Source organism: Dioscorea cayenensis, chromosome 19 (assembly GCF_009730915.1).
Source record: "Dioscorea cayenensis subsp. rotundata cultivar TDr96_F1 chromosome 19, TDr96_F1_v2_PseudoChromosome.rev07_lg8_w22 25.fasta, whole genome shotgun sequence".
Lineage (NCBI taxonomy): Eukaryota > Viridiplantae > Streptophyta > Magnoliopsida > Dioscoreales > Dioscoreaceae > Dioscorea > Dioscorea cayenensis.
The window spans coordinates 23,716,101-23,732,682 of record NC_052489.1 but is presented as its reverse complement, the minus strand read 5'-3'; the positions used below and the strand labels follow the sequence as shown (position 1 = coordinate 23,732,682).

The window sequence follows — 16,582 nt, the reverse complement described above, 5'->3', positions numbered from 1 at the left end:
GAATAAAAATAATTTTAAATTAACATATTCTTTTTGAGTTAACATATCCAAATACAATATATATATATATATCCTTTAAAAAATCAGCTACTCAAAAAACCTACATAAGCCAATCTAATAAAGACCTAAACAAAACAAAGGAAAGATTCATGAGGTGTCTCCAACAATTGAAAATCCGAAATTCAAAACTTTGGATTCATATTAAATGTTATGTGGACCACATCCAACAGGGAATTCAAAATGAGTGCATCAGCAACAAGATCAATAGTTAAACAAATTAAACAAATTAGCAATGATCGAAGGGTATATTGGTAGCCGGATCCTCATTAAAACTCTTTACAAGTGAAATAAGGACACATTTTCTGATGCCTATGTGTGTGCAAATTTCGCCCCCACTTGTTCCATTGAGGCTACTTCTTTTAGCGACTTAATCACTCATCTTGACTAAAACAAAAACCAGTTAAACAAGTAGAAGAACAAACTAGGAGTCTCCCATGACATGCAACAACAATAGATTGCCCTGTAAATCATCACCAACACTGGAAAGCAAAGTCAAGCATGAGCTGAAGGAAATTTCAAGAATCAATGCTTTATTAAGGAAGCCAAATCCTACAAAACATAGTATCATGCCTCCGGGGGAAAAGACATAAGTTAAAAAAAAAGGGGGAAAAGCTATCTGCTTCTGTCAAAATTACCAGCCAAACAAGAGGCACTGCAGATCTATGCATCTCGATTCTCGATATTTAAATACATATAGAGAACTGAGTAAATATATACAGAATTTGGAACTTTTTTTCATCTGCTTGTATTTTGTCACCAGAAATTCACCGGTTCACCTTTATTAACTGACCTAAAAACTCATGTTATTGGTTCCAAGACCTCTGGTTCTGATTTGGGAAGTTCATCCATTGCATGTTATTCAGAGAAGATGCAGTAGGGTTAACAACCACTGTTTCATGGCTTGTTGAGCTGCTGGGTTGTCGAGGGGTGTATCCAAAGATGTTCCCGTCGCCAGTGATGCCACCATCACCAACAGAATGTCTCACTTGCACAAATTGTTCTGAGCTTCTATTGTCATCGAAAGATTCACGTGATGGCAGCTTACTACACTCAGATAAAACACTGAAGAGGCTCCCATCGGTGGCGACACCATCTCCCAAGCTCTGAACACTACTTGATGAATCAAGTCCAGGCCAACCGTTTGAAGCCAGATGTTCATCACTGTACCAATTATGGCGTCGTATTCCACCATTGAGAGAAGGTGGCAATGCAGCCAAACTCTGTGGACCAAGTGATGGAAAGTGCCTCTCAATTGGATGTCTTCCATTGGAATAGATGTTCTTAGTCATCATCTGTTGCAAGTAAAGCTCCTTTTCCCGGGCTTGTCTCTGCTCCATCAACTGCTGTTGCTCCTGAAACTGATGGGAGAACCGAGTAGATCCAGACAAGTTATCATTTGCCATCAAGAACTGTAACCCAGGTTGTTCCAAGCCATTAATATGCTGCTGCGGGTATGAGGACAACATTTGAGGTCCACCTAGAAGGGGTGGAAGAAGGTCAGTGCGCTCTTGGTTAACATATGCGCGGAATGATACATCGGCTTCCCTCATTTCTTGTTTTCTAACATTATTTTCTAAATCTATCATCTGAGAAGGTAGATGATTTTCCAGAGGTTGAGGCTGTCTGAGAGAGAGACCACCAACAGTAGGGTGTTCACGGCTCCTTGAGGCACTTTTGTAGTATGAATCCTGGGTGGTTCTAACAGACACGGGTACCTGTTCCATTAAATTCTCGGCAAAATTTCTTTTAGCAACAAATGGCACACTGAGAGAACTTCCTGGTGGTTTTAGCATACATTCACGCAATGATTTCTGATCCTTTTGTTTAACTATGTCCTCTGTGGTGTTCTCAACAAAATTTGAATAAAATGGAGAAGTCTCTGCTGGTTTTGATGCACCCTGGCCTAATGCCTCCTGATCCCTGGGTTCCATGGCACTCTCTCGATTGAGCTCCACAGGATTATTGAGAGAAGGAACAAGCTTCAGGCCATGGTCTTGTGGAGAGTTTGATGGGGAGCTCACATCTTCTTGATCAAGCATATCCATAGTTGGGAGGTGTTTGGATTCCTCATTGTCAACCTGGGATTCAAGTGAGGTCTCGAGTTTCGTCTTCTCTACCTGACAAGAGAGCTTTTGAGATTTCTAGCTTCTATTTTGTGGCAATATTTGAGAAATAAACATAACATGCTAATTTAAACTTCTAAAAAGAAATGGAAAGTTCTATTGGTTTGAATATAACAGATATAATTCATGCCACTCCATTTGTATGAGTATCCAAATACACCAAATCAAATGAAAACAGGATATCTTATGTCATTAAAAGGCAAAAAAATAAATAAAACTAGGTTTGGGTTTTTTGCATATGCTGCCCCAAACAATCTATTTAACTTCATTCTAAACACAGCATTAATTTTTATTGGGCAATCTAACATGTTCGGCAATGGTTAACATCAGTAACAGGCTACAGAAAGAATGAGGTCTAGAACCTGTTACTTGAAATGCTGGTCTTTCAAGCACTACTAATACAAGCCAGCATTTTGATTTGGTTTAAGAAAAACTATATATAAAAGAATTTTCAACTGATTAGAGAATCTTAACTTATTAATTTTGATACGGATGATATAGCATATCTTTTCGTATTGTGGCAGAATAATAGATACATATCCATATTTCAGAAAAAACTTCAATCTGTATCTCACTATTTTCTGAGAAGCTTCTGCTCATATCTGACTATATGTAGATACGATTCAGATATGTTTCAGATTAATAATAAACTGTCATTACGATAACCAGAAGAAAGAAGATACAACAGAAGCACAAAATGAAATACATCAAAATAAATAAGGAGTCTAACATAAACCATAAACACACAGGTCTGCATGAATATCCGCATGAATGAGTTTTGATCAAAGAGACAACTATATCTAAGAAGAATAATCTTAGATTAAAAATATATTAGCAATGTAGTATGGAGTTCTTGCATGAAATAAATTGAGGGAGAGGGGCACCACAAACCTCAACCTCCATTAATTTGTTTGATTCAGAGAGTTCATGCTTCAAATCTCTGCCCCATTTCTCTCTCTGTAGTTTCCTATCTTCCCATTCATCAAAAGCTTCTGAGACATCTTCATTAGCCAGTCTTGACCTGTGCATGCAAGAATGAAATTTCAAAAATCTAAGTAACTGCACATAACAACCACTGAGGGCTTCAAAAAGACTAACCAGAGATCATGCAGCTTCTTTTTTTCACCTTCTTCATACACTTCATATGGCTCCACAACAAAATCTTTAATGTCACCCAACACACGGTGTAGAGACTTCGGGGGAATTCCCTCACCATTTTGCTTCAAATTTTTAACAAGCTGGAGCTGCTTCTTGCTTATCTAAATAAATTTGAACAAAACAAATAATTCATAGTTGGGACTAATGCCTTGTTTTTGTTGTTGAGGAACAAATCAATCATGAATAAATTCTGAAAAGAGGCGCAACATATTTAAGTTTCATAAACCAAAGAAACACAACGTCACCATCAAGAAATCTCCTCTCCAGCTAAGTCTCTGATGAGTTTCCATTTACCTCCACAGAACTAATTTCCATTGCATAAAAAAAGAGGTCACAGTCATTTAGGTAATAGTTTTATCTAAGCACAGAAATATTCTTAGAGAAACTATTGAGTGACAATGCTCTAAATAGAAAGAAAACAAAGCATGGCAGTCACCACCCTTTCTGGAGAGACAAGGTCAATAAGCGGCCCAACAGAACCCTACAGATTAAATGGAGTTTCAAATTTCTACGTTGCTTGAATGGTCATCAGAAGATTTCAGTGGGCTTGACTGAAAATCACACTTATCAGTGGCGCAATTATATGTATGTGTATCATTACTAAACCACGCTAAAACAAAAGGCAGCATATACCAAGAAAAGTTAGCATTTATAGCAACATATAATTTACGAAGTAAAATAATAATTGAAATAAACAAACAAAAAAAGAGCTGTATAACCTTGATATAGGACATATATTTAGAAGCATTGTCTTCAGTGAAGCAAACTTCATGCGGAATCTTATTGATATTAAGAGCATTTCTCATTCCTTCTGCTGAAACTAACAAACCTTCTTGTGTGTGCTTGCCCAACCATTTTCTGCAAAAACAAAAGGCACAATTAACAGCAACCACCATAGATAGAAACCGATTGAAACAATAACTTGCCTGGACTCCTGACCAAAACTTTAAAAAGCACATCTCTAGAACAACAATACCATAACCCATATAAAAATGTTGGAGTAGGGGCCTAACTTAGTTATATGAAAAACGCTTTAAAATGTAAAGAAATTAGAATTATACTAATGGCAATAATAATGTGAAATCATGGTATTTTAGCTATGGAAGATCATATAAAAATGTTTCAAATAGGGGCCTAACTCAGTTATGTGAAAAATGCTTCAGAAAGTAAAGAAATTAGAATTACACTATGACAATCATCATGTGAAATCATGGTATTTTAGCTATGGAATATCCTCACACAGAGTAAAGATAATTAGGCCTTCATGAAACCAAAAAACAACTCCTTCTAATAGAAATTAGAATTATATCTATTTATCACCAGCCATAAAGCCCATGACAGTTAAGAGGAAATCCGAAATCATGTTGCTTGACATGTTTTCGTTGAAAGGGCCATGAGAATAAGCTCATTCAAATTGCCTCACAAATGGCCTTGAGGATAATAGAATAAAATAACTTCCTGCGAGATCTAATATTAATCAATAATGTCCCTGAAAGACATAAAAAGGAGCAAGATCACCACATAATGGGCCTCATCTTCCTCTTATTGATTGGTTGGTGAAGGAATGCTGATGATGGGCAGAAGCCTGACATTTATGGTTTACAATGTCATATTTCTACAAGACAAAGAACAAAGAAACAATAGTGGACAACCCCAGTAAATGAGAACCACTTTGCAACTCTAACAAGCAAGTTGTTGTTTTGTATAGGCAAAGTAAGAAAACACCAAGCACAATTTTCTTCACAATGTTTTCCATTGAAAATTCCTCCAGCTTCCACATCTGAGAAACGCATAACTGCACATGAGAACAAAAGATTTCTTTTCTCCCCAATATAACCATAATTACTTGTTACACTTTGGCATTGCTCAGTATTGTTTTAAACAAGGATTAACGGCTCTATTTTAACAATTTAAACATAACCATCAGAGGATGATTAAAACAACAAAACTAACCTGTGAAGCTTCTCTGGATCCTCGCTGCTGTCCCATATCTCTTTCCACCCTTTAAGAATCTCAATCATACTGCCAGCAACAAGAAACAAAAGATAGAACAAATTCTTCAGAAGTTAGCAGTGGAACTGCAGAAGCAAAAGAATATACAAACAACAATGGAACTGATGTGCAATGAGCATACTCATGATGATATTTATTTAGCTCCCTGTAATATGACACCTTGTCATCTCTGCATTGGCGCTCAACTCGAAGAACATTATCAGGATGAAGGTCACCAGAACAAAGTGAAGATGACCTGTAAATATACACTAGAAACATGTTAATGTGCAGGATTTATGCACCAGCACATAATAGATTACTATTAAGAAACTCAAATCACATAAGCGAGCTGGAGAGTGAAGACGAAAAGTGAAGGCTCAAAGGTATTAACACGATGAAGTCATCCTAAAATAACAACCAAATAAATACTATAAATCAAAATTACTAGAGTAGCATGAACGTTCAATAGACCAAAGGAAAACAAAATATACAGTTTTCGTACATATGAGCAACAGTGAAATGACAGATATCTTCTAAAGTACATGATTGTAGAAACCACCAAAAAGGATATTGAAACAGGAAAAAAGAAAATAAATGTGACACAACAATGAACTGCTTCACCATAGCCTCAGTTTACACTGTTGCATCCTCATGCCAAAGATCAAAACATAACAAACTATAATTTATAGAATTCTTACAAAAAATAATAATTCTACCAACATATGTATGAAATTACAGTTTCCAGAGCTTCCGCAAGAGACATAAACAAGAAGGGCATTATCTTTGTCATTCTGTATGGCAAGCAACATGGGGCCAATTCAGCATGCCAAAGAAGCAAGCAAAGAATAATGCATAACAATGCATTGAAATGTTACTTGCCATTTGAGAAAAGGATTTCCAAAATGGTGGTTTTCCCCCGCAAGCAAAGAATGGACTACTTGCTCTGCACCCATCCCACTTGGGAGAAGCTGTTTGAGAAGCTCTTTCTCTGATTCTGAAAGACATGTGGCCCAAACCTGAGAATAAGATAAGTTATAACTATGCTTGGAAACATGAAAATATGACCAGAAAACAGAACTGCATGTATGTAGAGAAGAAAAGATCTTCTGGTAGAAGAACAATCACAACCAATGAAAAGGTTTACCTCATAAGAAAGCAGTTCTGTCAAATTATCCAGGTTGAAGATTTCTCGAGGAACAGAAAAGACATCAGCCACAGCTAGATGGAAACGCGGTGCACCATCGATAAAAGGGGCCATGTCTCTCCATGCTACCCCAATTTGCTCACTCTTTGCTAGAGCTTTTTTTAGGCGCTCATCCCACTCCAGATGTACACGAGATTTGAAATTCAACATGTAATCAGAGGAATCCCTCTTCTTCTTCTTCTTCTTCCATCTGCATTTCTCATGCAGATTAGAACTCGCCAATCGCTTCTTTTGTTGGCCAGCAGCCATCATTTAGGCCACCAGGCCCCACCAGAACTTTGGTACTCGTTAACAATTATCTTGACCTTAGAAAATTGCATTGTTTATCAGTAAAATAAGCCTCACAGTGGAGAAATCAAAACACATACATATTCAAGTGCACAGACAAGAAAAATAAAATAAATGTATGATTTAAGAACACTGAAAAATCAGTTTTTCTTTAATTACAAACAACATAAAGCTTCAAGAATTCAAAATTATTAGAGATGATTGTCATCCACCCGTCAAAATGTGTTCAACCTATCCACGAGGACCACAACCTCAAGAATAAATTCAGCAAGAAAATAAACTTCTCAGTCAAATTGATGTAAAAACCAACTCATATGGAAGAAAAACTTGTTGCTTAAAGTTCAATCCAGGCCCAACAGATCAGTCAAAATCAGTACTTCCAATCAACAATCAGCAGCCCAACAAAAAATTAATCTTTACAGCAAAATATCACAATACATTCGCAGGGGCAATGAGAAAACATCAAAACTTTGTTAAATAAAAATTCATTTGTCCATTCAATAAATTCTCAACCTTAACGCAATGGATAAGAATGGATTCCCAAAATCAGGATAAAAGTAATCGAACAAACCATTGTGCGGCCGTGGTTGCCAAAACAAAATAGAGTCAATCTTAGCCACTCAAACAAACAAAAGTAGATTCATTGCAAAACTACGAACAAAAAGACGACCAATTTTCCATACCAATTCAACACGAGAGACAAGAAAACCCCAAACACAAAAAGGAACCCACCGAATCAGGAACCCCCAACAAATCCATAGGAAGCAGAAGCAATAAGAGGATCCAGGATTCCATACCTTTCGAATCCAAGGGGCCGGAGGGGAAGCGAGGTCGAGAGAAGAAGATTAGGGTTTGGGGATTTTTAAAGGTCGTCCAGGTGAGGCCATGGCGAGCAGAGGGCCATTTTGGGAATGGGTGCATTTCGGGAAGGAATTTTTATGGAGAGAAAGATATGGAAGGGTCCCGCGAACCGTTAACTAAAGCCGGCGCGCGCTGTGAGCCGGGCCCCTCCACATCTTAATGGGCCCCGTTGTGGGCCGCCATTTTTAATTTTAATTTTAATTTTTAATTATAGGACCTTGAATATTACTTTATTTATGTGTAACCCCTTGATTTGTTTATCATAGTACTCCCATAACATCATAATTAATTAGTATTATAGTATTCTAAATTTTTTACTATTAATAAGGATCGGAAATTTACTATTATTGATTAAGTATTTATCTATCCTTTTTTTTCATAATTTTGTGTGCTTTTAACACTATAAATTAATGTATATATATATATATTATTTTATTATTAGTTTTTTGTGAGTTTTTTATAGTTCAACTTTTTCAATTGAATCCTAAATTTTTTGGTTAATTCTAATGTATTGTATAATTATTGGTTAAGTATTTATCCATCTTTTTTTTCCATAATTTTGTGAGCTTTTTAAACTATAAATTAATGCGTGTGTGTGTGTGTGTTATTTTATTATTAGTTTTTGTGGTGAGTTTTTTGAAGATCAACTTTTCCAATTGAATTCTAATTTTTTTTTTTATTAATTCTAATGTATTGTATAACAATTCTCCGCTAATTTATTCAAAAATTCTCTGCTAAAATTGCACATGTGAAATGTGATGGCAAACGTGTCATTTAAATTTATTAGGAAAAAATGATAATTTTGGCAATAACATTATTCCAAATCAGAAAGCATATGGTTCAATGAACAAACTTTTAAATTTAAAGCTAATGACAAATTTACCCTAAAATTTGAACAAATAAAGAAATATACTAATAAAGACCAATAAAACATTTGCGTTATTTTCAATTGGATGCTATTTTTTCTAAGAAAAGAAAAACTTGTCTCCTGTTCTTGCATCACTAATATGTTATTATTACGGGTACCAAATTGCTAATTTTTATTAAAGTTTTTAAAACCGGACCAAGCTTTAACCAATTATAAGGTCAATGATTAAAGTCGAGAAGCTCATCTAGGTTAAATAATAATTTATATTTTAATTATATATGATAAAAAAGTTCAGTAATGAATGAAAAATAAAAACATAACATTTAAAGTTTTAAGTAATTATGTCAGATAAAAGCTTTTATTTTGGAAATGATTTATACAAAAACTTGCATACTTATCTTAGTTCATTGCTTCAGAGTACAGAAGCTGGTTGATCTTTGCATTCTAATCTACAAAGAAATCTCTTGAATTGCTATTTGCTAATGTCTAACCAATAATATCTAATTTTCTTGTAGAACTCATGAAGATGCCACTGAATGCTGGTGAATCTACATTAAAACTGAAAGTAATCACAGTCAAAATGCAGCCTCTCAAGAGAATAATAGAATTCTCTAATCTGATAATCAACCATTTACATGAAAGTAAACAGAAACAATGGAGATGCAACTCAATGCCGTTTGATCTCTATGTAGTTACATTGACATTAAAAGTGATGGAACAAAGGAATTCTCTAATCAGTTAAACAGAAATCATGAAGATGACACTGAATACTGATGAATCTACATTTGAACTGAAAGCAATCACAGCTTAAATGCAGTTTCCTTGACATTGAAGTAATAAAGCCATGGAATTTTCCAGTTTGATCATAAACCATTCATGTGCAGATAAACATTAATCATAGACATGGCACTCAATGCTGACAAATCTACATCAAAGCTGAAAGCCTGAAAGCAATCACAGTTCAAAATGCAGTTTCCTTGACATTAAAAGCAACAGAACAATGAAATTCTCCAGTTTGATAATAAACCATTTTACATATAGATAAAAAAAAAAAAAGCCTTGGAGATGTCACTAACAGCAGATGAATCTACACCAAGATGATAGCAATCACACTTCAAAAGATACAGTTTTGTTGACATTAAACAGAACAATAACATTCTCAACTTTGATAATAAACCATCTTATATAGAGATTAAAAAAAAAAATATTATGGAGATTCACCTGTTGCAGATGAATTGACATCAAAGCCGAAAGCAAGTGCAGTTTAAATGCAGTCTCATTGACCATAAAAATAACAGAACAATGAAATACTCCAGTCAGATAATCACCAACAATAATATGTAGATAAACAAAAATGTTGCAGATGTCACACAATGCCGTTGAATCCACTAGACATCAAAAGTAACAGAACAATGAATTCTCCAGTCAGATAATCACAAACACTTCTATGTATATAAACAGGGGGATCATGTAGATATCACTCAATGCTAATAAATCTACATCAAAACTGAAAGTAATTACAGTTTAAATGCAGTCTCCTTGAGATTACAAGTAATAGAGCAATGGGATTCTCCAGTGTGATAATCCAACCATTTGAAAACATGGATAATATAAGAAAGCTTTGAGAGTCTATAGCTCAAACTAGCTAACTAGTAAACACTATTAAGATAAAAGTATAAGCCAGCCAATGCTGCAACTCCAACCACAATGGCAATGGGCAACGCTTGCCTACAAAGCAAGAGTGGCATAAGAACAAAAACAATCAAGAAATTAACCAAATAGAACATGGTACCATAGTGTTTACCCAACAGTCTCATCCTTCTTCAATTGTGCCTTCCGAGCCTTGCGAACATCTGTGTCATTTGCATTCTTTGCCACTGCAGGTTGGTAAGCCCGAAACCTCCTTTTCCGGGCACCACAAACTGCAAGAAACAATATGAGTACCACAACAATGCACTCAGCAACAATTTCTTAAAAACAAACAACTCTAATCAAGTGTGCATTTGGATTGGCATAGAAGTACATTCTCTTTCATTTTTCTTCTTGTTTTCTTCTCTTTTCCTCTAATCTCCCCCTAAATAGCAATTTTTCCTCTAATAAAATGAGCAAGAAACAAATGGAATGCAAGAACCAAAAACTCAATCCTAAACAAGAAGAATCAGATTAACAACCACAAAGCAAAAGATAAACAAAGAATTCAGCAATAGAGACAATACCTGGGCAGAAGTAATTATCAGGTAATTTCTCAAATGGAGTCCTCTCATTGTAGATATATCTACACAAACAACAAAGAACTAAGACAACAACTCTTATCATGATCATGATTCACGGAGAAAACATAAAACAGAGTAGAGTGGGAAAAACCCGCAATCCCGGCAAATGTAAGCTTGTTTTGCAGCAACGAAGCGCATAGAGAAACGGCCAGGATCTGGACGGGAACCAGGCAGAAGGAGTTGGAGAGAAGGAGAGCAGAAGGCTGACCGGAGAGCAAACCGGTCCGGCAGTGCACGGAGGCCGGCAGGGACGCCGGATGGCGGTGCTAAGGGAGAAGGGATGGGCTTGGTGGTGGCTACTAGGCCTGCTACTGCATGGAAAGCCATGGCTTTCTCTCTCACAAGTCACAAAGACGCTATCTTTTCTTTGGAAACGCTAAGAAGATAAGAGAATGGTGAAGTAGTTGCTAAGAGCTTTCACTTTGGTTGGTTGGTTGGTTGGTTCCCATGAAATTTTTTTTTGTTGGTTGTCTGCTTTCCGGGCCTTGAACTAAAAGGGCCTCAAATAAGGGCTTCAGTCAGTCTAAGTTTTTATTTTTTGTTTAATTAATTGATATGAGATTATTAAGTTTTATTTTTATTTTTTTAATTAATTTGACTTTTATAGTATTATTATAGCATTTAATATGAGTTAGTATTAAAAATAATGATAATGATTTAAATTATTTGGAATAATTTGACTAAATGAGTTAATAATTTGTGCATAATCATTAAATGAAAAGCACATTTAAAACAACCGCCTGTTTATTTGATCTTTTGTAGGAGAAGTCATATTTTCTACTTTTTCAAAATTATAAGATAGAGGAGATTTATCATTATAGGATTATAGTCATTGATATATTATATTGACCACATATAGCAGATCTCAAATGTCTCACATGTTAGCTCACCTCATATGATAAAACTTTTGGGAGTCGTTATACCACCATAAATAGTGCATCACCGTATAAAAAAATAAATTTATATTAAAAAAAATTCAAATAATACAAGGATTAAAATAACAAATGAAAATAAAAGGTCAATATCCAGACAACAAGGTTTACATTTCGAACTTGATCTCTATCCAAACGGACCTGGGCCTGGGCCTGGGCCAATACAGCTGGCTATGTTCGTAAGCAAGAAGCAGAGGAAGCGTGGCTTCCAGACTCCCTCTCACTCTCTCATCTCTTATTCTCAAATATAGTCCAATTAATGCATGAAAATGCCAAAATAGAGATCTACATTTGATTTATTTATTTATTTATTTTTTTACGGTGTTGCATAAACAGAGTTCGAAAAAACTTTAATTATAACAACATGGATAGATACATATATATCATTGTGAATCTAATGCTACAAAAATAAGATACAGAAATGAAAACACTCACTGAAACAATGCACAAAAACTTTACAATGAAATTCACAATTGAGTTTGTGTTTTAAGTTTATTACCAAGGTTTTCGATCACTAGCAGGACCAGCAGTCCAGTTTAGTATCTTTTCATCGGGTTTCAGATAAATGCTCTCGTCGTGAGGAAGTTTACGGGCGAGACCGTTTAGTATTTGATGGAAAGCATCACCGGGTTGTGCCGGTTGAGGAAAGAGCATGGCTTGTTTCATTGAAGGATTTGCGAGCAATCTTTGTTTCCTTAGTATGACCTCCGGGGAGATAGATGTGAGGATAGTGTCTAACTTAAAAACATCTTTTTCAGCTACAAACACGCCGATTTCCTCCCACGGAATGGCGTCGGCAAATGGTAGCACAATGTCATCTGCTATGATCACTGGAATGCAACCAAAGATTACCCCTTCAACCAATCTAGGACTCCATGGAGCCCATCCCAAGGGACACAAACAGAAAACAGCTCGTTGCATGTCTTCATAGTAAGTTGTCGGATGATCAGTGGAGATATCGAACAAAGGATTGTTCTTGAAGTTCTCCCACACTGATGCTCGGGCACCTCTGCGCAATGGAACAAGTGAAAATTATTAAATCATGATGATGCTATGAAGAACATTGACAGATGAATTTGAAGACGGACCTTGCGTAGTATCCACCTTCAGGATCATTCCCTACATCATAAAACAAGCCACGGAAGTAGACAAATATCGATCGAGGGGTGTCAGGAGGAATTAGATGAGCTTGCATTTTTTGTGGAGGTGCATATGGAGGAATGGTAATGGAGCCTTCTTTCAAACATACATGATTCCGTTGTCCAAAAGTTTGAACCAGTGTCGCCCGCTTAAGCAAGGGAAGAATTCCCCTTTTGACAGCTTTCTCTTCCTAGATCGTGAGAACAAAATTTGTAAGAATCAACTAATGCAACTCAGCAAGCACAAAGGAGACAATGCGCTAAAGCCAATTGGAAAACTCACTTGATAGTGAAAGCAAGCACCAAAGTCATGAGGAACAACGAAAAAGTGGTCGGCTCCTTCTGTTCTATTCCAGTAAGGCCAATTCGAGGAAATTAGTTGAATGGCACTTCTCATCATTCTTGGTGATTTGAAAGGCAAAGGAAGACCATTTGGTGTTAATTCACAAGTTGCATAAACAGGTGTGTAAAACCAGTCTGCTTCATTGGGATTAAGAGTTCGGACAGGACTAGATAACAAGAAGCGATGCATGAAGATCTCTGCCGCGAACATGTGAGTGAGGCATCTTGAATCCTTTTGTAGAATCTTCTTGTTGTATTTGCTAGGCAGTTCATAGACATAAACCTTTAGCCTTCCAACGGGATCATCTTCCAGTACATCACCGGCACTCCCTGAATTTATTAGCAATATTATCGTAAGAATGCATCTAGAAGTGCAGAGTGAGAGCAAAAATCAGATTTTTAATCTGCAAATCTTGAAAAAAAAACACTCATAGGATTGATGCTTTGGAGAAACCAGGAAGGAAATTGATTTAATTAATCTGTAGAATGTCTAGAGGCTCATAATTTTGGAAATTGATGACAAGGAACAAGAAAATAGAAGACTAAACACTCATCTTGTGAGAGTTCTGGTCAAACATTATTTATGAAAGAGAATAAGATTTTGTGCATTTGATTAGCAAAGACTGGAAAATGAAAAGGAAAAAACAACAAAAGATTTCAAAACTCATGAACAACAAGCATTAGAGCTAGTTGTGCAAAAATTCAATCTTGAAGTCTGAGTAGTCAACATGCCTCTCATTTTACACCCTACAATGTTCTCTTTCCTTATAAATAAGATAAAGATTCAAATATGCACCCATACAGATAAAGAACAACCTCCAAGCTTATTAAGTTAACAACAGACTCTACCAGTGAATTCTTAATATCAAGAATTCTAGCAGAATTACAAGCATTGAAAGAATAAAAATAACTCAAAAGAGTCTGTATATTTCTCAGAAAATAAACCCACAATGACCAATTATGAATGAATGAAACTCATCAAGCAATTTGTGATTCATTTGGATAAAAAAAAAATTAATAGCAACCAAACATAAGCCAGCTTTGGCAATCAGAACCCATAAATCATGAATCATCACTCAAAGAAAACTGGTACTCCAACATATAATGTGATGTATTGCAGCAATAAATGATCCTCATTGTACATAGACATCAAACACAATTTGCAAAAACCATACAATAGCATCAAAGATCCCAACTTTCAGCACAACAAATACCATACATCAATTAAAGAACAAAACTTTACTCAAACTGGGATCCAAACCAAAAGCAATCATAAACAAACAATTTATCAGCAAATACAACACTAAAAAAAAACCTCACCTGCAATCCTCTCTGTTTTCTGACCCTGTTCCAGTTCCTTGGCACTAATCCCTACAAAAGAAGCAATGATGAGAAGAATGGCAAGAACCCTCATGTCACCCCACATTTCCCTTCCCTACCACCAGCTCCAAGAATGCCCCAAAAGGGCCTAATAAGAGCAATAGAAAGAAGGAAACCTGAGCTGAGAATGCTAAGGTGAGTGAGGGAGAAACCATGAATTTAATAAGAAATGTTGAGGGCAGCCTTTGCTTCAAAAAATGGTGAAGGCAAGAAGTTGGCTTGCTTGTTCCTTGTACAAAATTTTTCTCTTTTTTTATTCATTTATTTTAATTTGCTTTTATTTATTTATTTTTCGGTTGATGATTTGTGTTTTGGAAAGAAAGATGTATTTTTATTTTTTTTAATTATATAAAATATATATTTTATATGAAAAAGAGTTGGGCTTGGGATGCATTTGATGGGAAGTCAACCTCATTCAACCACAGCAAGCTGTGAAGTTTCTATCACTCACCTTATTAATCTTTATTTTTTAATTTTTATGAGAATTTTGACAAAAGTACTTAGCACTTGAATTATTATTTCTTAAATTTTAATTTGGATGCTTTTGGAACACATGTTAATTGCATAAAGGAATGGTTTAGTTTGGCAATGTTTTAAGCTGGATTAATTGTGTCATTATTTATTTTAAGAAGAATTGGAATTAGAAAGCTAAAAATTTACAAGTTTTTTTTATTTAATCTTTGTAATTTGGTCTTATAATAGATTTAAGATGAGGAAGGTTAAGGGTCCATTCATAGTTCCATCTTTGAAGAAACATGCCACTTGACTTTTTTCAATTTATGATAAGTAGAGTTTGGGCCACTTAATAGCTAATAGTTAACACCAACTAATAATATTTATTTATATAAATATAGATATTGATATAGACACAGAGGGCCGGGCTAATTAGGGAAATGGATGCAATAAAATGGAATTTATGTACCATTATTAATTACATATTCAATAAATTTAAAAAATATTAGGCATTCTCCCTTGTTTTGTATCAGAGTTTTTAAAATTGTGAGAGATTTTAAGGTCATATTGTGTATAAAAAATAATACAATTAAACAACTCCTATAATTAAAACTGTTATATATTTTGGATTTTAAAGGTTTTATGATATTTATTGCGTAAATAACTAAGTATAATTAAAGTTTTTCAATTATTAATGTTATAAATAATATAAATAAAAACTTAAATGCAAATAAAAAAACTTAAACTGTTCTTGAATCACTCCAAGAATAGATTATACATCTACTTTAATAGTATGTATAGATATTGAAATACATTTAAAATATAAAATTTATTAAACTTTTTTGTAATTATAACTTGCTAGTATTAATAAAAAAAAATATTGCTAGTGTGTCTATGATCTAGAATAAGGGAATGAGCTCATCTCCCGCGGGTGATCCTGAACCCAAACGCAAAAGATAGGGATATTTTTATATTATAAAAAATAAAATAAAAAATAAAAAAATAAAAGACTTACAAGTATGAAAAATGTCAAAGAAAATGTCAATTTTTAATCATAAATTAATTAGTGTGAAAGCATCAACTCACCACTCTAATTGGAGGACAAAAGCAAATTAGAAGAATAAAATGATGGGCTAAATCAAATAAGCCACATATTTTGCCAAAAAAAATTATACTTAATATTTTTATAATATATCAATGGCTTCTTGACTAATTGGTATCACGTCTGAGGCTGTTTGTTTGCAAGGCTTGGATTGAGAATGGATTGGGAATGGGCTCAATGCTTTGTTTGGTTGGCAAGCTTAGGAATGTGTGAGGAATCTATGAGGAATGAGATGAGGGGAGAGGGTTGATTGGCATTCAACCCAATTGGTTGAGGAATGCCCAATCCGAATGATGAAATGTCCATTTTACCCTTGGCTTTAAAACTTTTTCCATTCAACTTGTCGTTCTCCTTTCCTCATCCTTGGCTTTAAAACAAATAATAATGATAACATATCACAAATAAAT

The 16,582-nt window shown here is 34.9% G+C and overlaps 3 protein-coding genes across 3 annotated transcripts; all 3 read right to left on the bottom strand.

The window, feature by feature from the left end:
• Positions 1–573: 573 nt before the first annotated feature.
• Positions 574–7,760, bottom strand: LOC120249480. Its single transcript, XM_039258001.1, has 9 exons — positions 7,623–7,760; positions 6,478–6,842; positions 6,213–6,349; positions 5,476–5,589; positions 5,295–5,363; positions 4,061–4,199; positions 3,282–3,442; positions 3,075–3,204; positions 574–2,177 (listed from the first exon to the last, which is right to left on the bottom strand). The coding sequence occupies exons 2-9, from the start codon at positions 6,787–6,789 to the stop codon at positions 864–866; spliced, it is 2,376 nt and encodes a 791-aa protein (XP_039113935.1). The 5' UTR covers positions 6,790–6,842; positions 7,623–7,760; the 3' UTR covers positions 574–863.
• A 2,160-nt stretch (positions 7,761–9,920) lies between these two features.
• LOC120249985 lies at positions 9,921–11,261 on the bottom strand. The gene is made up of 4 exons (XM_039258707.1): positions 10,919–11,261; positions 10,771–10,829; positions 10,359–10,476; positions 9,921–10,282 (listed from the first exon to the last, which is right to left on the bottom strand). The coding sequence occupies exons 1-4, from the start codon at positions 11,152–11,154 to the stop codon at positions 10,204–10,206; spliced, it is 492 nt and encodes a 163-aa protein (XP_039114641.1). The 5' UTR covers positions 11,155–11,261; the 3' UTR covers positions 9,921–10,203.
• A 768-nt stretch (positions 11,262–12,029) lies between these two features.
• Positions 12,030–14,804, bottom strand: LOC120250484 (probable beta-1,4-xylosyltransferase IRX10). The gene is made up of 4 exons (XM_039259306.1): positions 14,561–14,804; positions 13,182–13,570; positions 12,848–13,089; positions 12,030–12,768 (listed from the first exon to the last, which is right to left on the bottom strand). The coding sequence occupies exons 1-4, from the start codon at positions 14,664–14,666 to the stop codon at positions 12,255–12,257; spliced, it is 1,251 nt and encodes a 416-aa protein (XP_039115240.1). The 5' UTR covers positions 14,667–14,804; the 3' UTR covers positions 12,030–12,254.
• Between the last annotated feature and the right edge of the window lie 1,778 nt (positions 14,805–16,582).